General features: G+C 42.8%; 1 protein-coding gene across 1 annotated transcript in view; it reads right to left on the reverse strand.

Annotated features, from left to right (window-relative positions):
* LOC120035130 (TBC1 domain family member 9-like) overlaps window positions 1-26,151 on the reverse strand; it is a 34,642-nt gene extending 8,491 nt beyond the window's left edge. Inside the window, exons 1-10 of the mRNA XM_038981924.1 lie at window positions 25,460-26,151; window positions 17,767-17,877; window positions 14,551-14,669; window positions 13,738-13,966; window positions 13,430-13,506; window positions 13,131-13,315; window positions 5,229-5,436; window positions 3,789-3,995; window positions 3,250-3,429; window positions 1,808-1,958 (exon numbers count right to left, since the gene is read on the reverse strand). Of these exons, the coding sequence (XP_038837852.1) occupies window positions 1,808-1,958; window positions 3,250-3,429; window positions 3,789-3,995; window positions 5,229-5,436; window positions 13,131-13,315; window positions 13,430-13,506; window positions 13,738-13,966; window positions 14,551-14,669; window positions 17,767-17,877; window positions 25,460-25,580 (1,588 nt within the window). The 5' untranslated portion in view covers window positions 25,581-26,151. The remainder of the gene's footprint in view (window positions 1-1,807; window positions 1,959-3,249; window positions 3,430-3,788; window positions 3,996-5,228; window positions 5,437-13,130; window positions 13,316-13,429; window positions 13,507-13,737; window positions 13,967-14,550; window positions 14,670-17,766; window positions 17,878-25,459) is intronic.
* Window positions 26,152-26,379: the final 228 nt, after the last annotated feature.

The raw sequence follows: 26,379 nt of genomic DNA on the forward strand, positions 1-26,379 counted from the left end.
GAGGCCCATTGGCACCAGAACATCAGCCAATTGCTGTTTAAAAAAATTGGTCTGGTGAAACAAAGTTAATGTCAGGCCCACCTTTCAACCAACAGCCTTAGGAGAATTGCTAACAACCGGATGTTCCAGTTTTCAGGGGGAAATGGAAAGAGAGCTTGTGATGCGACTTCCGCATTTGGACGTTAACAAGGCAACGCTCCATCTGAACTCCTCCACATTCACTGGATTGGTTGAACAGTGCAGAAGAGAACCTCCCCCCAACAGTTATGTTTTGATTCTCTTCAAGACCATATAGGGGATCTAGTTTCAGGCGTTTATTTTACATCTGGCTAAGTTAGGCTAGCATTGCAATGGCATTGCATATTCAATGTAATCAGTTTCAGAAATGGTTAGAGTGATGAAACCAGAACTCAAGACATGCCATTGCTCATTCCATCTCTACTAACGGACGGATGTAGCAAGCAGCCAGTAGACATGCAGTTGTAAGCCTTCCACTCTGACTTTAGGCAGAATCCCTTCTACACTGAAACCTTAGTGCCTTTATAGCCCTCCCCCTCCCGTACTCCCAGCTGTGGGAGCAGCAACAACAACACAGGCTAAACCATTAGGGGGGGGGGGGGGGGGGGGGGTGATCCTGGGTAAAAGTCTGTTGAATCAGAACACCCTCAAACTCACTCTTCTAGCGCAGTCAAACTCAGGCTTATCAACTGTTCCCACTGTGACAGTGAGTGGGAGTAGAGGGACAAGTATAGAGGTGTCATTCAAATGCTGCATCTTCTTCCACATAAAACACAGCTAGCGAGCTTTGCCAACAGAGACGCTAGGCTAACATGTAAACACACCAGTCCCTCCAGGAAGTGCAGATGTATGGCTGCCATGGCGACTGCGGAAGGTACCACAAGTAGGTCACTAGGGGACGGAAAGAGCAGGTAGATAGTCACTAATTGTTAGTGACTGTCGCGTGGGTGCAAGGCATTTCCTCCAGGAAGAAGAGGCTGAAGTATAAAACATTGTTTGGTGATCTCCGCAGTGACTCTCCCTGTAGGCCAACTGGTTCTTCAGGTTTATTTATATAGGTCAGCTTTTCACAGCTACGGTGGTCACAATGTAGGCCTACGTCTCTAACACAACCCCTACATAAGCTGCTGTGTTTGTAAAGCCTGGTTAAACCAGACTGACAGTGTTCAGTTTGGCGTACAATAAGCAGACTATAGAATGTGTGCTCTCACTGTAATATGCTGTAGCAGTGGACGTGAAGCACGCAGCCCAGTTACAGGTTAGATACAGTAAGATACTGCTGCTCAGGCAGGAGATGGGAATGGAATGCGTTGCCAAGGCCAAGCTAATGCATGTTTAATGAGGCTACCCAAATCCATATGTACACTGAAAGAATAGCTAATATTTGACTGTCAATACTTCTAATACACCTGGATGATGAACCATTCTGTGCTCATACCACAAAGGGGGGTTTGGGAAAACCCAAAACCTGATGTGTTTTTACTGTTGTTTTTCCTCCTGTGGTAACAATAACTATAGTAATGAGATGTGTGGTCCCACCACACGATGCTGAATGCAGGTTAGGAGTTGGTGTATGAGCACGTAGTACTGTCTATCTGTGGTCTTTGAGTGTGTGTATCAGCACGGCTTGTGGAGATACAGAATGAGTGAAAGTCGAGTATATGAATGTCAAGAACCGGGGGGCATAATGTCATATACAAATGACTATGTACAATGAATGTGAGAGTGTATTGCGAGATCATGCCCACGTCTGACTGTTTGTGAGAACGCGTGCAACTGTTGGCCTCACCAGAGAAGAGCAGCCACAGCTCTCCCCTCATGTTCTCTGGGATGCCTTTAAGCACCAGGTCCTTGGTCTTCTCTGTACGGTACATACACACCCCCTGGCCGTACTCGGTGAAGTGGTTCTTCCACGCCTGTTCCTTCAGGAACTCCTTGGCCTGGGGAAAAATACAAATTGACAGTTAATAATCTTGCATGTGTTAGAAAAAGAAAAAAAGAGAAATGTCATAAGAGACACATTTCATGCCAGTAAAGCTCCCCTTAGAGAGAACTACAGAATGTTCAAGGACAGAGAGAGCGAGAGAAAGAAAGTAGACACCCTTGTAACAGCTGAGCCAACAACCCGACTTCTTTGCAGAAAGCAAAAAAAAATAAAAATTACTAGCCTCGTATGAACCATCCTAATCTGGCACGCTTACATTGTTTCAATACACGCAGAATGTAAGCTCGAGAGATCAGAATGGTTCGTAGGAGTCAAAAAAAAAATCCCACCTCATTAAATAACGAGCCAGAGAGCCTTCAAAGCCTAAACAATATTTCTAACTTTGGACACAGACGTATGTAGCACAAATACTCCCCAAGAGGTCTCTGAGGAACTTCATTAAGGCTTTATTTACTTCAATTAACTCAGATCTAATATACTTTCCACACACTCCCCCTCCATTGGTCTACATCAGCAACTTCCCTGCAGGCCTTTGAACTGTGCAATGCAAAGCCAGCTGGAGGTTAGAGCAGGAACAGAACACACTGACTGCAAGCCAAGCATTGTTTTAGATCAAGGTTGAGGCACTGATGGCGCCGATAGACATGGCCGCTCTGTTTCTGGCTCCTAAGCAACTTTGTTTTGTATTGTTAGATATTACCGCACTGTTGGAGCTCGGATCACAAGCACTTCGCTATACCCACAATCACATCTGGTAAATAGGTGTACGCAAGCAAAACAATTTGATTTGAAGCTTGGGAAAAGCCTCAGGTTATTACATGCAGAAAACTGGATTCCCAATGGCTTATTCAGCATGCAGGTATATACACGCAATTACAGTTTGTTACAATATTTTGTCACTGTAAATAAGAGTTTAACTCAATTCATTTAGTCCCAGTTCAGTTCCATCAATCATGTGCAATCTTTCCAATTCTCTACTATAGCAATAGAGCATCTTCTTGTGTTCGACCACATGTTTATTTAACTAAGCAAGTCAGTTAAGAACAAATTCGTATTTACAATGACATTCCTACCCCGACCAAACCCTAACCCGGACGACGCTGGGCCAATTGTGCACCGCCCTATGGGACTCCCAATCACAGCCGGTTGTGATACAGCCTGGAATCGAACCAGGGTCTGTAGTGACACCTCTAGCACTGAGATGCAGTGCCTTAGACCGCTCGCCACTCGGGAGCCCCCAACATGTGAACAGAACTGCATATTCCGTGACCATTCAATGACCGTACCAGTTTGGGGTTGAACTCCTCCGGCGAGCGGCGGCGGTACATGGTCATGAGGGCCTGGGTGGCGGTGGGCACGCTGTTGTCATTGAGGTTAAACTGGCGCTCACCCTCGGAGGAGCCCTCTGAGCCCAGACTGCTGCGCTGGGGACTGCTGGAGAGGAGAGAGCCCTGCTGGGAGTACACCTAGAGGAGAGAGAGAGACAGATTCAGGATCAGAATTAAGAGATTGTTAATGCAGCCAATTATCATGAGTTTATCATAACAACTGTTCCGTGACCTGTGATGAGATGCCAAACTAATATTACTGAGAATACACCTGGTGGAGAGCAGAACAAGTCCAGGATCAGGGTAAGGACAGTTAATGCAGTGTTCTTTATGATAAGAGCTGATCAGAGACCTGTGACAATAATCATGCTAAGTATTTACTGAAGACCTGGAGTAGAGGGAGACTTATCAGCAAACTTGGGGAGCAGTTGTGGAAGAGTATAGACCTAAATGATGTACAACATCCTAGATATATAATGACATAGATGTGCCCTCACCTCATCGTCGGAGCTGTTCACACTCCCGGTGATCTCCCTCTCGAAGTAGATCTTGGAGGTGGTCTGCTGCAGGAAGTCAGAGATCCTCTGGACCAGGAAGTCCCGGTCCTTGAGGTTGGCGAACAGGAAAGTCATCCTGTTCTTGGTGCTGATGGACACTGAGCTGGGCAAAAAGTTGGAGCTGTCCGCCTTCTCCACTATCGTCACCTGGGAGGGACAGAGACACAGAGGTCTGTCACAACAGGTATGTCATTTATGTATCAGTCACAACAGGTATGTCAGTCACAATAGATGTCAGTCATATGTCAGACAACAGATATGCCAGTCATAACAAATCAAATGTTATTGGTCACATACACATAATTAGCAGATGTTATTGCGGGTGTAGCACAATGCTTGTGTTCCTAGCTCCAACAGTGCAGTAGTATCTAACAATTCACAAGAACACACACAAATCTAAAGTAAAAGAATGGAGTTAAGAAAAAACAAATATTAGGACGAGCAATGGCGGAGTGGCATTGACTAAAATACTAGTAAATTGAATACAGTATAAAATATATTATATGAAATGAGTAACGCAGTAAGTAAACATTATTAAAGTGACCAGTGATTCCATGTATATTGGGCAGCAGCCTCTAAGGTGCAGGGTTGAGTAATCAAGGTGCAGGGTTGTGTCAGACAACAGACATGCCAGTCACAACAGATATGCCAGTCACATGTCAGTCATAAGATATGGGGATGCAACACAAAATATAAATCTCCTATGTCATATGAGAAAGTGTTCGATGTAGAACACGAATTACAGTAACCCATCGCATGTGTATTGATTTATTTCACCATCTAACCACTTAGGCCAATATTCTCATGTGCAATGACCAAAGGCCAACATACCATACCAAGCACACAATAGGTCTCACCATATCAACAGTTCAACCCACATACTAGGTGACTGAATTGATTCAGTGCCACACATCGTAACACTAGACACTAGTAGTTGATCCACATTCTGCCCTGCCAGCGATTGGTAGTTTAAGATGGCTGATGGGGATAGGATTTGACAGGGGGGGGGGTCCTGATCGACAAGGCAATGGCTGGGCGAGGGGCAGCCAGTGACTAAAGCAGATTGGGAGTGACAGCCCCTACCAGAGTGTTAAGCAGGCTGCTGCTCTTTCTAACTGCCCTGCTAGTACACCCCCTACAGCAGCACACAGCACAACTTGTCAAAGGTAACCTTTCTTTCCTGATGGAAAATCTCAAATCTATAGTGGTCCCACATTGACTTATGTCTTAGCATCATCCAACATTGTCACAAAACTCTAGCTCAACAGTCACCAACCCGAAATCCCAGAGAGCTCCAGTCAGTGCAGACTACTGCTCCGGGTCAACACTAAGCTCCAGGACTACGGTCAATCACCAGAGTCTGTACCCAGCCAGACTCACCTCTCTTAGGGGGATGATGAGGCTGCACAGGGTCTCCTCCTTGGAAGTGAAGCAGATGTAGTTAGTGGAGACAAACATCTGGCCCAGGATGTGCATCTTGTTGAAGGGGGTCCAAAGGGTGCAGCCCGTGTGTCCGTCCAGCTTCTCATCCTTGGGCAGACGGAACAAGGCCCGGTAACGCTCGCTCTTAGCCCTGGCATCCAGGTCCCTGGGTGAGACAACAAGGTTCAAGAGATTGTCTAGTCTAGAGACTGTCAAGAATCTAATTCGGAACATAATCTGTTGTCTTTAAATAGCAGCAGTAAATTGAGACTAACTGTCGGTGCAGTTCTTGACACAAACCGGTGCGCCTGGCACCTACTACCATAACCTGTTCAAAAGGCACTTAAATCTATTGTCTTCCCCATTCACCCTGTGAATAGCACACATACACAATCTATGACTCAACTGTCTCAAGGCTTGAAAATCCTTCTTTAACCTTTCTCCTCCACTTCAGTCTATATCATGGAAAGAGCAGGCATTCTTAATGTTTTGTACCCAGTGTATTTCCATACACATTTATGTATTCCAAATACATTTACAAATGTATGTCACACATTAAAATACATTCGGCCAATGTTTTATATTTCCCATGTATCCTAAAATACATCCCAAAAACTATTTACATTTTTTTTTTTTTTTTGTATGAAAAATAAAATAAAAATCAGGTCAATGGAGTGAAAGAGCAATTTGCAAACAAGTATGACAGTATAATACTACAATAGACATCTAGATGGGGCAACAGCTACTACTACAATAGACATCTATATAGGGCAACAGTTACTACTACAATAGACATCTAGATGGGGCAACAGCTACTACTACAATAGACATCTAGATGGGGCAACAGCTACTACTACAATAGACATCTAGATGGGGCAACAGCTACTACTACAATAGACATCTATATACGGCAACAGCTACTACTACAATAGACATCTAGATGGGGCAACAGTTACTACTACAATAGACATCTAGATGGGGCAACAGTTACTACTACAATAGACATCTAGATGGGGCAACTGCTACTACTACAATAGACATCTATATGGGGCAACAGCTACTACTACAATAGACATCTAGATGGGGCAACAGCTACTACTACAATAGACATCTAGATGGGGCAACAGCTACTACTACAATAGACATCTATATACGGCAACAGCTACTACTACAATAGACATCTAGATGGGGCAACAGTTACTACTACAATAGACATCTAGATGGGGCAACAGTTACTACTACAATAGACATCTAGATGGGGCAACAGTTACTACTACAATAGACATCTAGATGGGGCAACAGTTACTACTACAATAGATATCTATATAGGGCAACAGTTACTACTACAATAGACATCTAGATGGGGCAACAGTTACTACTACAATAGACATCTAGATGGGGCAACAGTTACTACTACAATAGACATCCAGATGGGGCAACAGTTACTACTACAATAGACATCCAGATGGGGCAACAGCTACTACTACAATAGACATCTAGATGGGGCAACAGCTACTACTACAATAGACATCTAGATGGGGCAACAGCTACTACTACAATAGACATCTAGATGGGGCAACAGCTACTACTACAATAGACATCTAGATGGGGCAACAGCTACTACTACAATAGACATCTAGATGGGGCAACAGCTACTACTACAATAGACATCTGGATGGGGCAACAGCTACTACTACAATAGACATCTGGATGGGGCAACAGCTACTACTACAATAGACATCCATATAGGGCAACAGTTACTACTACAATAGACATCCATATAGGGCAACAGTTACTACTACAATAGACATCTAGATGGGGCAACAGTTACTACTACAATAGACATCTAGATGGGGCAACAGTTACTACTACAATAGACATCTATATAGGGCAACAGTTACTACTACAATAGACATCTATATAGGGCAACAGCTACTACTACAATAGACATCTATATAGGGCAACAGTTACTACTACAATAGACATCTAGATGGGGCAACAGCTACTACTACAATAGACATCTAGATGGGGCAACAGTTACTACTACAATAGACATCTAGATGGGGCAACAGTTACTACTACAATAGATATCCATATAGGGCAACAGCTACTACTACAATAGACATCTGGATGGGGCAACAGCTACTACTACAATAGACATCTATATGGGGCAACAGTTACTACTACAATAGACATCTGGATGGGGCAACAGTTACTACTACAATAGACATCTAGATGGGGCAACAGTTACTACTACAATAGACATCTAGATGGGGCAACAGTTACTACTACAATAGACATCCATATAGGGCAACAGTTACTACTACAATAGACATCCATATAGGGCAACAGTTACTACTACAATAGACATCCATATAGGGCAACAGTTACTACTACAATAGACATCTAGATGGGGCAACAGCTACTACTACAATAGACATCTATATAGGCCAACAGCTACTACTACAATAGACATCTATATAGGCCAACAGCTACTACTACAATAGACATCTAGATAGGCCAACAGCTACTACTACAATAGACATCTAGATGGGGCAACAGCTACTACTACAATAGACATCTAGATGGGGCAACAGTTACTACTACAATAGATATCCATATAGGGCAACAGCTACTACTACAATAGACATCTGGATGGGGCAACAGCTACTACTACAATAGACATCTATATGGGGCAACAGTTACTACTACAATAGACATCTAGATGGGGCAACAGTTACTACTACAATAGACATCCATATAGGGCAACAGTTACTACTACAATAGACATCCATATAGGGCAACAGTTACTACTACAATAGACATCCATATAGGGCAACAGTTACTACTACAATAGACATCTAGATGGGGCAACAGCTACTACTACAATAGACATCTATATAGGGCAACAGTTACTACTACAATAGACATCTAGATGGGGCAACAGCTACTACTACAATAGACATCTAGATGGGGCAACAGCTACTACTACAATAGACATCTAGATGGGGAAACAGCTACTACTACAATAGACATCTAGATGGGGCAACAGCTACTACTACAATAGACATCTAGATGGGGCAACAGCTACTACTACAATAGACATCTATATACGGCAACAGCTACTACTACAATAGACATCTAGATGGGGCAACAGTTACTACTACAATAGACATCTAGATGGGGCAACAGTTACTACTACAATAGACATCTAGATGGGGCAACAGTTACTACTACAATAGACATCTAGATGGGGCAACAGTTACTACTACAATAGATATCTATATAGGGCAACAGTTACTACTACAATAGACATCTAGATGGGGCAACAGTTACTACTACAATAGACATCTAGATGGGGCAACAGTTACTACTACAATAGACATCTAGATGGCGCAACAGTTACTACTACAATAGACATCTAGATGGGGCAACAGTTACTACTACAATAGACATCCAGATGGGGCAACAGTTACTACTACAATAGACATCTAGATGGGGCAACAGCTACTACTACAATAGACATCTAGATGGGGCAACAGCTACTACTACAATAGACATCTAGATGGGGCAACAGCTACTACTACAATAGACATCTGGATGGGGCAACAGCTACTACTACAATAGACATCTGGATGGGGCAACAGCTACTACTACAATAGACATCCATATAGGGCAACAGTTACTACTACAATAGACATCCATATAGGGCAACAGTTACTACTACAATAGACATCTAGATGGGGCAACAGTTACTACTACAATAGACATCTAGATGGGGCAACAGTTACTACTACAATAGATATCCATATAGGGCAACAGCTACTACTACAATAGACATCTGGATGGGGCAACAGCTACTACTACAATAGACATCTATATGGGGCAACAGTTACTACTACAATAGACATCTGGATGGGGCAACAGTTACTACTACAATAGACATCTAGATGGGGCAACAGTTACTACTACAATAGACATCTAGATGGGGCAACAGTTACTACTACAATAGACATCCATATAGGGCAACAGTTACTACTACAATAGACATCCATATAGGGCAACAGTTACTACTACAATAGACATCCATATAGGGCAACAGTTACTACTACAATAGACATCTAGATGGGGCAACAGCTACTACTACAATAGACATCTGGATGGGCCAACAGTTACTACTACAATAGACATCTGGATGGGCCAACAGTTACTACTACAATAGACATCTGGATGGGCCAACAGTTACTACTACAATAGACATCTATATAGGGCAACAGTTACTACTACAATAGACATCTGGATGGGCCAACAGTTACTACTACAATAGACATCTGGATGGGCCAACAGTTACTACTACAATAGACATCTGGATGGGCCAACAGTTACTACTACAATAGACATCTATATAGGGCAACAGCTACTACTACAATAGACATCTATATAGGGCAACAGCTACTACTACAATAGACATCTATATAGGGCAACAGTTACTACTACAATAGACATCTGGATGGGTCAACAGTTACTACTACAATAGACATCTATATGGGGCAACAGTTACTACTACAATAGACATCTATATAGGGCAACAGTTACTACTACAATAGACATCTATATAGGGCAACAGCTACTACTACAATAGACATCTATATAGGGCAACAGTTACTACTACAATAGACATCTAGATGGGGCAACAGCTACTACTACAATAGACATCTAGATGGGGCAACAGTTACTACTACAATAGACATCTAGATGGGGCAACAGTTACTACTACAATAGATATCCATATAGGGCAACAGCTACTACTACAATAGACATCTGGATGGGGCAACAGCTACTACTACAATAGACATCTATATGGGGCAACAGTTACTACTACAATAGACATCTAGATGGGGCAACAGTTACTACTACAATAGACATCCATATAGGGCAACAGTTACTACTACAATAGACATCCATATAGGGCAACAGTTACTACTACAATAGACATCTAGATGGGGCAACAGTTACTACTACAATAGACATCTAGATGGGGCAACAGTTACTACTACAATAGACATCTAGATGGGGCAACAGTTACTACTACAATAGACATCTAGATGGGGCAACAGCTACTACTACAATAGACATCTGGATGGGGCAACAGCTACTACTACAATAGACATCTAGATGGGGCAACAGCTACTACTACAATAGACATCTAGATGGGGCAACAGCTACTACTACAATAGACATCTAGATGGGGCAACAGCTACTACTACAATAGACATCTAGATGGGGCAACAGTTACGACTACAATAGACATCTAGATGGGGCAACAGTTACGACTACAATAGACATCTATATAGGGCAACAGTTACGACTACAATAGACATTCGGATGGGGCAACAGTTACTACTACAATAGACATTCGGATGGGGCAACAGTTACTACTACAATAGACATCCATATAGGGCAACAGTTACTACTACAATAGACATCTATATAGGGCAACAGTTACTACTACAATAGACATCTATATAGGGAAACAGTTACTACTACAATAGACATCTATATAGGGCAACAGCTACTACTACAATAGACATCTGGATGGGGCAACAGCTACTACTACAATAGACATCTGGATGGGGCAACAGTTACTACTACAATAGACATCTCTATGGGGCAACAGTTACTACTACAATAGACATCTAGATGGGGCAACAGTTACTACTACAATAGACATCTAGATGGGGCAACAGTTACTACTACAATAGACATCTAGATGGGGCAACAGTTACTACTACAATAGACATTCGGATGGGGCAACAGTTACTACTACAATAGACATCCATATAGGGCAACAGTTACTACTACAATAGACATCTATATAGGGCAACAGTTACTACTACAATAGACATCTGGATGGGCCAACAGTTACTACTACAATAGACATCTGGATGGGCCAACAGTTACTACTACAATAGACATCTGGATGGGCCAACAGTTACTACTACAATAGACATCTATATAGGGCAACAGCTACTACTACAATAGACATCTATATAGGGCAACAGCTACTACTACAATAGACATCTATATAGGGCAACAGTTACTACTACAATAGACATCTGGATGGGTCAACAGTTACTACTACAATAGACATCTATATGGGGCAACAGTTACTACTACAATAGACATCTATATAGGGCAACAGTTACTACTACAATAGACATCTATATAGGGCAACAGTTACTACTACAATAGACATCTAGATGGGGCAACAGCTACTACTACAATAGACATCTAGATGGGGCAACAGCTACTACTACAATAGACATCTAGATGGGGCAACAGTTACTACTACAATAGACATCTAGATGGGGCAACAGTTACTACTACAATAGACATCTATATAGGGCAACAGCTACTACTACAATAGACATCTATATAGGGCAACAGCTACTACTACAATAGACATCTAGATGGGGCAACAGTTACTACTACAATAGACATCTAGATGGGGCAACAGTTACTACTACAATAGACATCTATATAGGGCAACAGCTACTACTACAATAGACATCTATATAGGCAACAGCTACTACTACAATAGACATCTAGATGGGGCAACAGTTACTACTACAATAGACATCTAGATGGGGCAACAGCTACTACTACAATAGACATCTAGATGGGGCAACAGCTACTACTACAATAGACATCTATATAGGGCAACAGCTACTACTACAATAGACATCTATATAGGGCAACAGCTACTACTACAATAGACATCTGGATGGGGCAACAGTTACTACTACAATAGACATCTGGATGGGGCAACAGCTACTACTACAATAGACATCTGGATGGGGCAACAGCTACTACTACAATAGACATCTGGATGGGGCAACAGCTACTACTACAATAGACATATATATGGGGCAACAGTTACTACTACAATAGACATATATATGGGGCAACAGTTACTACTACAATAGACATATATATGGGGCAACAGTTACTACTACAATAGACATCTAGATGGGGCAACAGTTGCCACTTCAATAGACATCTGGATGGGGCAACAGTTACTACTACAATAGACATCTAGATGGGGCAACAGTTGCCACTACAATAGACATCTAGATGGGGCAACAGTTACTACTACAATAGACATATATATGGGGCAACAGTTGCCACTACAATAGACATCTGGATGGGGCAACAGTTGCCACTACAATAGACATCTGGATGGGGCAACAGTATGGGTAGTGGTTATAAAGTTGGAATCTGTCTTGAGGGAAATACATTTGAAAGTCTTGGGCCAATGACGCAAGCTTGGGTGTTCAAAATTAATAGCGTCAGTAAAAGTTCAGCTGTACCTAAAAGGATTATGACAAAGTCGTGCTGTAGATTTAAAGAATGCAAAAGTGGCTGTGAGCCAAACTACTAGAAAGGAACCACGTTTTAATATACTACCAACACCTCCTCAGCTGGTTTTCCTTCAGGCACGTTGGAACAAGACTATACATGTCTTTCCTCTGAAGTCATTTTAGTTGTTTGTTGGTGGTCTTATGTAGTCATTGAGTTAAGTCTTGGTATATTGTTTATTAAACTGTGTAAAACTTACAACGCCATGCAACCACATGGAATGGTTGTGAATGGTTATAGGTCACCCGCAGCAAAGAATGTTGTGCAGCATTATAAATGACTACATCATGACTAAACCTACTGCATCACCCCAGAAACCAATCCTCCTCAACTATCAACCGAACCTATTGAGGGGAGACCAACAAAAATCTCTCAACTACAACATCCAGCCTCACCAAACCTTCCCAGAACCTCCCCAGAACCCCCTCCATCAAACCTCACCTCTTGAGGGCAGACACCTTTTTGGGTGTCTTCCTCTTGAGTTTGGGCAGAGAGCGGTCCTGCTCAAAGCCCTTGTTGTCAAGGAGCTGTCTCATGGCGATGTTGGCCAGTTGCTCCATCAGCTTGAAGGTCTCGTTGATGTTGAGGAAGACCGAGAAGATGTGCTCAGCCACCCGAGTGCTCACCTTGGCCCGAGGAATGGAAGCATGAATGAAGGTTAGAGGGGTGTATGGATGGACAAAAGAGACGTTAAAGCGATGGTAACATGCAGTATAGTTGATATGATTTACAAGGCTCACCTTGACTGCATCGGGGAGGAGGAGGGTGGCGCTTTTCTCCAGCTGGGTGATGTCGGCCCAGCGGATCACCAGCTTGGCTGAGGGGGGAAGAAAGAGGGCGAGAGAGACAGAGAAAGATAGATGGTTGCCTTTATTCATTTTTTTGGTTGTCTTAAAAAATACATTGTATCCACCCAGAAAAATATCAAGGGGTTGTACTATTTTTGGGACTTCTGAAGGGTCTTCAAAAGCTATGCATAATCGGTATGTAGTACCCACCAGTTATGCAGTGGTGTGTGTACCTGTGCCAGCATGCCAGTGGTCCCTACCTTCTTTCCCCAGCAGGTAAGAGTAGAAGCAGATGTGGTTGATGCTGAGGTAGAGCCAGCCCTGCCGGGGCACACGGCCCTTCCAGTAGCTACAGGAGTAGTAGTTGACCAGCTTCTCCTCTTCAGGCATGCCAAACAGCTTACGGAACGTACAGATGGCCTCCTTGAATTTGTCAGTGTCATCGTCCTCCTTCACGTCGTGGTTCTTGTTGTACTCGGCGATAATACCCTGGGGCAAGAGAGAAATAGAGGGAGTGAAGGACTTTGAGAGAGAATCAATAAAAGTTCAACAATTCATTTTAAAATAGAGATAGCAAGAAAGTGAGAGAGTGAGTGGCAGACAAAGTGAGAGAACAAAATAAATATTATCTGGCTAGCTTTTGTAATCTATTCATTGAGTAAGAACGACTTTATCTCCATACAGATAAATACAGAAACTGATTTAGAGGCTGTGTCAGTAGCTGGGCCTGTTTTTAGGTTACAATAGTAAATACAGCCGGGCTTCGTTATTTTGCCCCTGGCAGGAGTTATTTTTGACAATACTAGTTTGACTACATGCTAGGCTAATATTACACCTGGCATGACAAACATTTCACAGGTAAATGTCATACGTTTCAATGTCCAAACTGTCAAAATGAATTGCTAACAACCACCATTACTATTGTCACAAACACCATCACAAAGATTTGTGAAATTCCAAACCCCACCCTCTAAACACAAAACACAACCAACCTTCCAAATCCCAGAGAAGTCCATACTGTTTCTTTAGAGACAAGCATCTGCTAAGTGACTCATATATACACTAAACAGTACCTGAACTTTGCCCTTGACAAAGGTAGTGATGTCATTCTCGTTCTCAAAGATGGACAGTGTCTGTAGGAGGTTCTGCTCCAGCCACTCCCAGTGCTCTGTGATCTCCTTACGGGAACACCCTATGGAACGAGGGAGGGGAGAAGAGACGGAGGAGGAGACGGGTGCATCAGGGAACTTGATTACAAGAGGCTCCCAGGAGAATGTGGAAGCATGGAGATTCACCCATTCCTCATTTTCTTTGAGACATTACAGCATGTCGTCTGATACGCTCTTCATCATTCTTACAATTGTATGCAAATTGAACATGTTTATCATACTTGGAATCCTAACCTACTCTTCTGGATACTAAGTAGTATGGAAGTACATGATTCAGGACCAGTGACAGACAGACAAGGGGAAAGACAGTACAGACAGCAGTAACAAGCTGTTCAGACGGCTAATCAAGACTACTAGACACAACCCACCAGGCTATAAACCAAGGTGTTATTTTAGACTGACCTAAAAAAAATATATATATATATATATATATATATTTTTTTTTTTTTAACCAGGGAAGTCAGTTAAGAACAAATTCTTATTTACAATGACGGCCTACCAACAGTGGGTTAACTGCCTTGTTCAGGGGCAGAACAACAGATTTTTACCCTGTCAGCTCGGGGATTCAATCTAGCAACCTTTCGTTTACTGGCCCAACGCTCTAACCACTAGGCTAGAGCGTTGGGCCAGTGAAGGCCCACATCAGAAATGTGACCAAATCAGCTATTTAATTACCTTAGAAATATTGTCAAAGTGTGACCATTCCTCTGTCAAGTCCACACTGACTAATGCATGTCTTTATTACTGACAGGCTTGATTATTGCAATGCACTCCTGTCTGGTCTACCCCCTAAAAAAAAAACATTGGCCAGCTTTAATTCATTCAGAATGCAGCAGCACGTGTGCTTCCAAAGGCCAGGAGGAGAGCACAGTCACTGCATTGGTTGCCTGTTCGTTTTAGAGCGGATTTTAAAATGGCTTTATTGATTTTTAAAGCACTACGTGGGTTTGCACCTGAATACATGTCTGATATCTTAAAAGCATATGTGCCAGGTTGTCCCTCAGATCCTCTATCACTGGCCTTTCAGCTGTTCCAAAGGTCACTCAGAACCACAACGTTTGGTGAGGCTGCCTTCAGCCACTATGGTCCTGGCCTTTAGAACAGCCTCTAGACATGCTTTTACTTAGGGTTCTTTTTAATCATATTCCCATATATAATCACATTTATTTTAATGCATTAGCCTCATGTGTACTGTTATTTTACTATTTTAAGTTGTCTCTTACATTTTTTTATTGTCTTAGTCATTTATATAGAAAACTTTGTTTTTATCTTTCTCACCTTTTATTTTATTTGTTAAGCACTTTAAAACGCATCCTCTAAGAAATGTGCTATATAAATAAAGTTTGATTAAATCTAGACAGCCCAGCCACTGAGATTACTTGGCCATCCCCTCTGCTCGGCCTTGATTTACTACCACACATATGGCGATAAGCTCATGGCTAGAGCGCTATTGGCTAATTAGCTTCAGATAGGTTACGATCCTACTTAAAAAGGTGAAATAATAATGCCCTGTGATACAGCACACCTTAAATTCAGGGAGAATTTTGAATAGTATTGGCAGGCAAATCCCTATTGGTGCTACTGTGGCTACTTGTTAGCAGCTACTTAGCGCTAGTGAAATCTGAGAGCCAGTCAAGGCAGAGCCTGCTAGCACAGAAACCTCAGTGCAGTGTCCACTATCGTTAGAGGCCTCATCCGTCATCCGTCTCCCCTGTAAGTAGCCCACTGCTGCTCATCTCTTAGCTACATTAGTGATGACGTCTGGCAGACAGACTGCTCCACTCTCCCTCTGTGCTGGAGGATGGGCAGATAGGGAGAGGAAGGAGTGGTTGCCAGCCCTCAGGAGTCTCCTTCTCTGGGCTTCCATTTCAGAGAGGTTGAGGGTCTTCTCTCCTGTTTCTTTCCCCTACTCCTTTTTCCATATGGGAGCACTTACTAAGGCAAATACACATGCGCGTAGTCACACACTATTCAAAGTCCTCCAACACAACACAGACTTTTCGATCCACCACCTCCGTCTTCCCCCCATAAAGCCAGATTGAGCTACAGACCTTTCTATTGTATCATGGATGCTGTGTGTGTGCAGGACTTACCTAAGTCAACTTATTATTTTGTGACTAAAAAAGTCAAATTGTTGTGATGCAATGTGTTTTGATCTTATTATTTCCGTGATCATTTCATTTTGGGTAATACAATGCAAAATAACTAAGTTATTTCTATCAATGTTATAAGGACTTAGGAAAAGTTTACATTCTAATACCGACTTTGTCATCAATCCTTTGTATTGGTCTACACTATGTCTGACAGATGAGACTGACTCACAAACAAAAAGGAGAAATCAAAACATTACCGGTAGGCATGACCTACCTGGCACCCGTGACCCCCTAACTAAAACTAAACTCAAGAGTCATAGTCAAAAGGGTTGCAGTGTGGGTGTGTCTCTCCGCTCTCGCCGTTCATTTAACAACAGAGCCATTGTTCAGTACGTCTGGGGAGTATAGTTCTGAAGCCTCTCCTTACTTACACAATGATCCCTCTTTAAAAATAAATCTTTCCTTTCCCGCCCGCTTGTCATGTTGGGTCCGTGTGATTGCATCATGGCTCCTCTGCAGTAATAAATGATTTGTGTGACATAACTGCTCAAGGAAAGAGGCAGGTGAAGATTGGGGTTTCTGTGATGTCACAAACCATTGTAATGAGATAGGTGTGATGAGATAGCCCATTTGGTTGAGATCATCTCAGTATCTTACATTTACAGCCCTGAGTTAACCTTTTAGCTTTTCCATATAGGACATTAGGGTGGTTAACCCTTTAACATGCAAAGAGAGAGTGTTAACGGATGAAGTCAGCAGATGTAATGTAAGATTTACCATGCTAGCTAATTAACAAAAATAAATCATGACAGCCCCTCATATTTTAAGCGAATCACCATCAATTCCCATTCCTGGTATCCGTTTCCCCCCAGTCTAGCCCTTTAAGAGCAGTGGGCCATGACGTGATGCTTGGCATTAGCAGGAAGTGAGAACATGGTGCAGGAAGAGAGGACCTTGTGTGCAAGGGGGAGGGGGGAGAGAAAGAAAGAGCGAGAGAGAACTATACACAGACACACACAGTACACACCATGCGCAATGATCCAGTAGATTAGGGAGTCAGGTGTCTGGTAAAGGATTCTGTAGGGGGCCACTCGAGCACTGGAGTCCAGCACCACGTCCAGTGTTCCCACCAACAGACCTGCGGTGGGAGGAGCAGGGAATACCGTGGGTTAGGGAGGGAGACACTGTGGGAATATCATTATCGTGTATACAACATTGTTTGGAAATTGAATAGATAAATGCATTGATTGTCTTGAGGATGGAAAATAAAACCTGTAAGTGATCCAAGAACTTAAAAGCAAATACAAACAAGTCATGAATCCTCCCCCTAAAAAATGACTTCAAAGCAAAACTCAACAAAAGAGTTTCTGTTTTAGCCCATTTCGGACACGTAACAAAGCACCCCCCTCCACCATGTGAGACAGCAGACCGTTCTGGTACATTAACCCTTGTTAGACCACTTATGCGCTCCTCGAAAGGCCCTTGATGGAGCCCTCCGGCTATGAGATCACCACTTATGAAATAGAGGGAGGAGGAAGGGGCATTTAGGGCTGACGGGCAGCTGTGGCTTTCCTGTCTTGACTGCTTCATGCCCAATTTATATTATAGGACCAAACCGAGCCACACAAACCAGGGCTGTGCCCGTATCTACAAAGCATCTCAGAGTAGGAGTGCTGAACTCAGATCGGTTTAGCCTTTTAGATCGTAATTAGATACGTTTATATGGACAGGTGGGGACCTGATCTTAGATCAGCACTCCTACTCTGAGACATTTAGTGGATGGGGTCTGGGCTGGCCTGGTTACACATCCACCCTAGTTGCTGGAACTGTGCTGGAAAATAAATGTTAAAAATATCCCAGCCAGCACAGTTCGGTTCAGGTTGGCACTAATGTGTGAATCTGGTATCAATGTTCTTGTATGGAGAAGTGGGGTGGATGGGCAGATGGCACAGAGCTCAGATTTCCCATGTGACAGATCGATGCGGAGAGAAGGTGAGAGTAAAGTCACCTGGAATAAAAAGGACGAATCCCCTATAATCTAATGGAGATGGGATGAATCCCCTATAATCTAATGGAGAAGGGATGAATCCCCTATAATCTAGTGAACGAGGGAAGTGGAGAGATAGATGGACAGATTATGGACTTATGACAGCTGAAAGAAGCCAATAACTCCTGTCTCTAAGAGTTGTTTTATCACTCTAATGCTTCTTATCTCTGATACAGTAATAATACATGACTAGTGTCTAGCTACTGTCTATTGTAAACCACAAGATCAGAAAATCAGAAGAAACTGGTACCACAATTCCAAAAAAAGTCTCGTTTTTTTTATGCCTTGGGGTCTACACTAACATGTTGTCATCAAAGTTTGAGTGGAAATGACACTCCAACAAACTCAACCTTTGATAGAAAGAAGCTTTTTGACTGCCATATTCCACAGTCGCCCCGAAACTTTATTCCCTGTTGGGAATTTTACCATTGCCACGACAGCTTTTTGCCAGTGGCGCATCAGACGCATACAATTCTATGAGTCACACAGACCGAGATAGACGAAAAGAGCAATATGGGGAGAGAGGGGGACAGAGACAGACACAGACATGCAGAAAGGGAGCAAGAGAAACCAAAACAGCCAGTCTGGATGATATTCTTCCCTCTATACATAATGTCTGCTGGACGACTTCTGGGACACCACTCATCTCCACTAGCTGCTCTAATGAAGACATCTGAATACAATTACATCTCTGGGGCTCCATTTCTCCCTCCCTCTATTCTCCTCTCTCCTGTTTTCTCTCTTTTAATCCTATGCAGGGCACAATAAAAGGTTAGGACGAATTCAATGAGAAGTGCTTAAATAATGATTAAAGGCAAATAGATAATTAATATATCATTAACATATTAATTGAATATGATCAAAAACGGCTGTAAATATCACAGAGTGGGCCTTTAAGAGGCAGTAAGGGCAATTCAGGTTTCACACTGGATGGTCGTAAACAATATGGCCGTCGGTTCTGACAAGTGTTAAGGGCTTGAGATTTCCCATCTGAACTAGGCCTATACCTGTAGTTGCACTCACCGTGAACAAAACCCAACAGACAAACTTTCAACTGTATCTTCACATTAGTCACCATTGATAAGGTTACTGTACAGTTATAATATTTATTTGTTTCAAGTGTTAACTACAATGGCAAAGCAGAACAAAAATAGAGCTACAGTAGGAAATCACAGGGAAACAGAAAATAAACTAGATGGGAGAGAACAGAACAGCTTGGCCGATATTCAAAAGGTTTGTGTGTTAGCTTCCATTTCAAAGGGTTAGCACAGACACCGAAGCTGTTGTTGTTACTTGGGGCTGGCTAATGACAGGATCTGGGCCTTTCTGACAAACATGTTGTGGGCATAAAATGACATTTTCAGTTTCAAACGCTTGTTTCTGTTGAACAGTGTTAAGTCCAGTTCTGCACCCCCAAGGTTGCACATTTTTGGTCTAGCCCAGCACTAACACCACATTCAACTAAGAACATGAGTTGACTAGTTGAATTGAATGTGCTTGTGCTGGGCTGGAACAAATGTGCAACCATGGGGGTTACCTCAAGACATGGACTTGCAGAACACTGAACCAATACCTGTGAAGCACCTCTCAGTTGGATAGGCAGGGCATGACCTGAACCCAGCGGTGTTGCAGGGATGTGTGTTAGGGGTTAACACAGGAAATACAGGTGTCAAGCACAACAAAAGAGACCACTGACGAGTGAGACCCACTGAAGGATGACACCCACAACATCCTGTGACTTCTACGACTGCATGCAACCTACAGCTCACACCGCGCACTCCAAATAATCTACACAGTTAAGATAAACAGCAATGGAGAGGATTAGTATGCATGGTATTTTATGAAGAATGAATTAGTGCACCCTACATCATCGTGACAATATTATTTGTTTTGATCAGAGGGCTACTTTCCCCTCAGAACACATGATCCTACACCATGCTATAATAACAAGAGTTAACATGAGCTACTGTACTGTGGTGTTTTGTATATGGTGAAGAGAAGGCGGACCCCAGACCTATAGCCTAGTGTTGACCCTTTAATCCATAACATGAACTTTGGGAAACCACACAATTGTCTGTGACTATATGTTCCTATACATTTGATTGTACTTTCAACACCCCCCACGTAACTAACACACACACACCACACACACACACACGACCAAAGAAAAACAAGATGTACAGAAACTAAGCTCCAATGATGAGAAATGCTTCCTTTGTTGTGGGTGGGGATGGAAAGAAACGAGCCCGAGTCTACATACAGTAGACTGGAGAGCAGACCAGCATCATGTGATGTTTTGGACTTTTTATAGATTGGAGAAGCCAGGAAACAAGGTCAGAAGCTGGGCTGCCTATTGTTACTTAGCAAAGCTCCATTCTCTGTTCAGCTGAGACGGCTAGTTCCTAATTTCCACTCAAGATTGGGGAAAAAAACATATTTGAGCAAAAGCAATCGGTTTTCCTCTCCTTTTCATCGGTCTCCATCCTGATTTCTGTTGGGTCTATTTCAGTGTTTCATCTGGAAAAATGTACACCAGTGGAGGGGAAGTTCCGATGGGGAATGAAGGAAGGGTCCCTCCCTACCCTTGCTTTGGGGGTCTGGGTTCCCTGCCAGATCATTTTTATGGAGAAGGACTGAGAAGCTCAGTACTGGTGACTTATTAAAAAAATGACTTTCTACTCCAAAAATGGACAAAAATACAATTATGCTGACACCATCTAAAATATAATTTCCACCTCCAGAAATGAGCGCACTAACACATTTATAAAAATATTTTGAAAAAAATATTTTAACATATTGGATTATTCATATAGTCTATGCATGGTCCATATTATCAGGTATGCCATTAGCAATAAGCATTATCACCTGTAGCCCAACTGATGCAGAGAAGTGCTAATAAATTGGCTGAAGCATGGGACTACCTGTCTGCAGTTACCCTTTTGGGCTAATCATTAGCCAATTATTTTAACTAGTTATTATGCATAAACACAGTGAATATAATGTAGAGCTAGCTACCTGTTAGGGTAACACACCCCCTGCCTGTACTTGAAGTAGGGTGGTGTTTTACCTCAAAGTTATCCTACAATTGACCAGTGTTACATTTAATCACAAATATCCCCAATGCACTAAAAACTGCCTGGTGCAGTTCGTGCATATTTAAGAGTTGAGAAATATGCATGCATCGACTGCTTGTCAGAATGCATGTTTCCCTCCTTATGGCACTTGAATGTGCCACGAGAATAATATTTATCTTGCATAGAACACACAAAAACAAGCTGACTATAAAAGATTAATATTTTTATATTCATTACTTGTTTGTTTGCAGAGGAAAAGTAAATGTGGACTGTTCTAGCATCGGCAGAAATATTTTGTCATGTTCAATATTTTTTGGGACGTGGCGGTAATGATTTTGCTGTGGAGCAGCACCACCAGCAGCGGAAACACTGGTCTATATTCTCCCAAGTACTGACACAGCACCTAATCACCCCACTGGCTGAGAATCAATGTTGTTTCAAATAACAAGAACCTGATACGAAGTCACACCATACATGTTATTTTAAGTCATGTTTCTCTAACCGAACCCCCTGTAACACAACTGTAGTGTTATTCCTTTTCTTCTTTCCCAAGCCTCAATGTGTACCTCCAGGTCAGAGGTCACCAGATAAAACAGATATGTGATGTAAAGCAGCAGATGATTGTGTGGGTAATGATCGATGGTTAAAGAGGTCGATGGTTAGAAGTCTAGTCCAAGTGTCTATTGAGGGCGATGTCATCATGTGTACGTGATGTTAGTCACCCAACACATGTAGGCCTAGTAGAGTTTCAGGTCATAACGACTCCAAAATGTCACACTATTGTGAAATGTTAGGTAATATAGGTTAGCTTATTGTCCCTTGGATAGTGTCATTTTTGCATTGAAAGTATCATATGGTGAATAAGCTACAATCCAACATTTGGGGTGGAAGGTAGCCTAGTGGTTAGAGCATTGGACCAGTACCCGAAAGGTCGCTAGTTCTAACTCCCGAACCGACAAGGTGAAAAATCTGCCCACGTGCCCTTGAGCAAAGCACTTAACCCAAATTGCTCCAGCGTCGCCGAAGATAATGGCAGACCCTGGCAGAGTCACCACTCTCCGAGGGTGTCTCAAGGAGAGTGGGGATATGCAAAAACAAACATTTCCAATTCACATGCGTATTAATACACAATTGTACAAGTGGGAAATAGAACAAATATAAGCACCTACCAAATTATTATCGTCAACATTTCACAATTGAAGCTTGACATTTTTCAAATCTTATGACTTAAGATTGATTATGGGGAACTAGTCGTCTATAATGAAACTGTATATTCACATGCGTATTTCTGTATAAATCAATTAAATCAAAACAATGATAATGTTGACTTTTCCTCATATCAAGTAGCCTCATAAATATGGCTATAAGTCAAAAAGCGTTGGCCCTGGTGCCCTTCCATATGCCCCAGCACGACCAGGTGCTCGCTTGGCTTTCTCTGCCCGCTGAAAGGGGGTGTTTACTGGGCAGTGCCAGTCATTGTGCCCGGGCTCTCTCCTCTCCTCAGCAGGCCAACTGGCACACCACACGGTCCGCTCAGTATTCACATAACAATGACATCATCACATATCGCCACCGCACGCTTTGTGTCGCTATTGTCGCTGCCCCGAGACAATAGGGAGAGGCAGAGTGTTGGTTCGGGGGCTAACTTTCAGTCGCTGGCATGCAGGAAAAATAATGGCTCCGTCCTTCAGTAAAATGTCGGCGAAATGTCTTGTTGCTGACCAATGAAGTGAGATACTTGCAGGCCATTTTGGCTCCCCTTGTCATATTCATTACTGGCTGGCTGACACTGAAGAGGGAGTGACTGACTGGCACTGAGGACAGCAGCACACAGTTCAACTCTCTTTGACCCACCATGACTGCGACGGCCAGTCTAGTCAAAGCAGGGCTACATAGATACTGTATAGAGAGGGCTATAGATATATCCATACAGAGTCATCTCTATGGCTCGGAGTCAAAGACTTGGACTGAATCTACTGTACCTTTAATGAACCTGACTGACTTTAACTGATCATGTTCTATCCCTTTTCTTTTTTAAACAAGGTAGCATCATTCGTAACCCATTTTCATCTTTTTGGATTCTCAGAGTTGCGATGAATTAAACAGACAGACTGAATCCAGGTCAGCCTATGCCCTACATAATGCACTACCTTTGACCAGATCCCCATGAGCCCTGGTCAAAAGTAGTGCACTACATAGGAAATAGTGCACCATTTTAGATGCAGACACAGTCGCCACCACCTATGGTCCTTAAAATTATTGCTCCTCCCTGATGTAGCAGTCCTCCTAGTGACTGTGGACTAATTTGGATGGAGTGAGTGAAGTAGAAGAGGAATAGAGGAGAGGAGTAGAGAAAGGAGAGGGAGAGATGATTCAGCATGTACTACTCCTGCCGGGAAGAAAGAGTGTGCCTTTGCTCTGCATGTCTCCTTGTGTATGGGTTGTCTCAGTGGCATTCAAAATTCAGTACGGGGAATGACACATCACCAGCCATTTTAACATTCCCTGGGCGTGCTGGGCTCTAATCAATCACAGGTTTATTTACATTTATTGGAGCCTTTTAACAGTCCCAAGTGCTGGAATATGTCTTCGCTGTCAGGGGAGATGTGTCCAGCCTTACGTTAGCTAGCTAGTAGCCTAATGAGATTACAATTGGAGTGAACTAAGCACAGTCAATGATTATCTATTTAACAAATCTATGCATTTCTTTCCTTGTTTTGTTAATGGTTTAAAGGGTCTATAGAAGGCTTACTCTTTGCAACAATATTAGTTACAATTTTCCAGGATCACCTAAAGTACAAGGCCTACATAAATAGCCCAGATCTTGGGATGCTGATCAATAGGGTACATTAGCTGCTGAATGCCCACTAACTCCATAAGGGTACAACTCCATGTAGTTCTATGGGGGGTGGTCCATAAGCATACAACAATAGCCCTGTGACTATTCTGAGCCTAAAACCTCATTCAGATAAAATCACACCTGCATTTGTCTAGTTATAGTAGCTCCCGAGTGGCACAGCAGCCTAAGGCACTGCATCTTAATGCTAGCGGCGTCACTACAGACCCTGGTTCGATCCCGGGCTGTATCACAACCGGCTGTGTATCGGGAGTCCCATAGGGCGGCGCGCAATTGGCCCAGCGTCATCCGGGTTAGGGGAGGGTTTGGCCATAATTGTAAAATAAGAATTTGTTATTAACTGACATGCCTAGTTAAATAAATAAAATATAGTAGTAGGGGCTATTAGGGTCACGTGTCTATTCATTCATACAGGTCTACATCCCCTCATGCCATTGTCACCCCTTTGATACCCGAGTGACCTGACCTCTATCCCTCACTACGCATGCAATCTTCTCTCCATCACTAAACATCTGTGAGGCATGAATAATCTCCCAAACCAAGCGAGAGACCCGGCCAGGGGACAATCATTTGATTTGGCATTGCTTGCATCACAGCTGTAATAGCGTTAAATAATCCTAGCCAAGTATATCTTAACTCGACGACAGAGCATTCGTGGAGTTGAGCTATGCTTGGCTACAATAATCCATGATTTAGAGACGGAGAGAGAGACGCAGAGCAGAGACAGTTATATGTATCTCACCCGCTAGTCCTCCTCTGCCGTCCCCGTGCCCCTTGCGTTTCTGGAGGATGAAATAGGGATTTGCTCGCTCGGTTATCCACAACGCACCCGCTTGCAACACCTCTTCAGGGTGCACCCACATCTTCGTCTTGTTGATTCTAAAAGCACATCAAATCCAGCTGATTCAGGCGGTGCCTGTCAAATGAACTGGAATGCTGGTTTGGTCTCTCCAGTGGCTGAGGTTCGATGCAGGTCCACCGAATAACACGTACAATTGGACAAGGACAACTTGGTTACAGGGTAGGTATAGAACTATGACAGCATGAAGGCCCTATTTATTCGCTAAAAACACGCAAAAATAAAATACTCTCCAAACTTCCATTCACGGCTGCGTGAGAGGTGATTGGATTCCAGCCGTGCACGCCAAATATGCAAAAAAAAAGGTGTGCAATACATTCAGTGGAACTCAATTACTAGGTGGCACAATAAAGCGGTTTTCGCATTAAAACAACCGAATCTGACAGATTTCTGTAGGGATGGATCTGAGAGCGACACTTCGGTTCGGTCTTTGTTGTTTATCATCTGTGTTGTAACCGCTGTCAGGTGGATATCGATGCCGCCGACGAGTCCTCGTTCATCGGTCGTCAGATATTTCAGAATGAGCGATGGTTGGACGCAAAATAATGTGCCCACAAGCACGTTATGTCCATTAGGCTATTTACAACCTACTATCCAACATATATGTATGCTGCCTGCCTCCACATCGAACAACAATGTCATTTAATGCAACCCACTCTCTAGCGCCGCTACGGCACAGCTCGGTATCAACAACACGCGTCATAGAGTGGCCACATCACTACGTCAACTTTGTGGGAGGTGGTTGCATGATTATAGCCTAGGCCCTACGTGGTAATAAAGTATGAATTCAAATGACTAAAGTT

This window comes from Salvelinus namaycush, chromosome 42 (assembly GCF_016432855.1).
Source record: "Salvelinus namaycush isolate Seneca chromosome 42, SaNama_1.0, whole genome shotgun sequence".
NCBI classification, from domain to species: domain Eukaryota; kingdom Metazoa; phylum Chordata; class Actinopteri; order Salmoniformes; family Salmonidae; genus Salvelinus; species Salvelinus namaycush.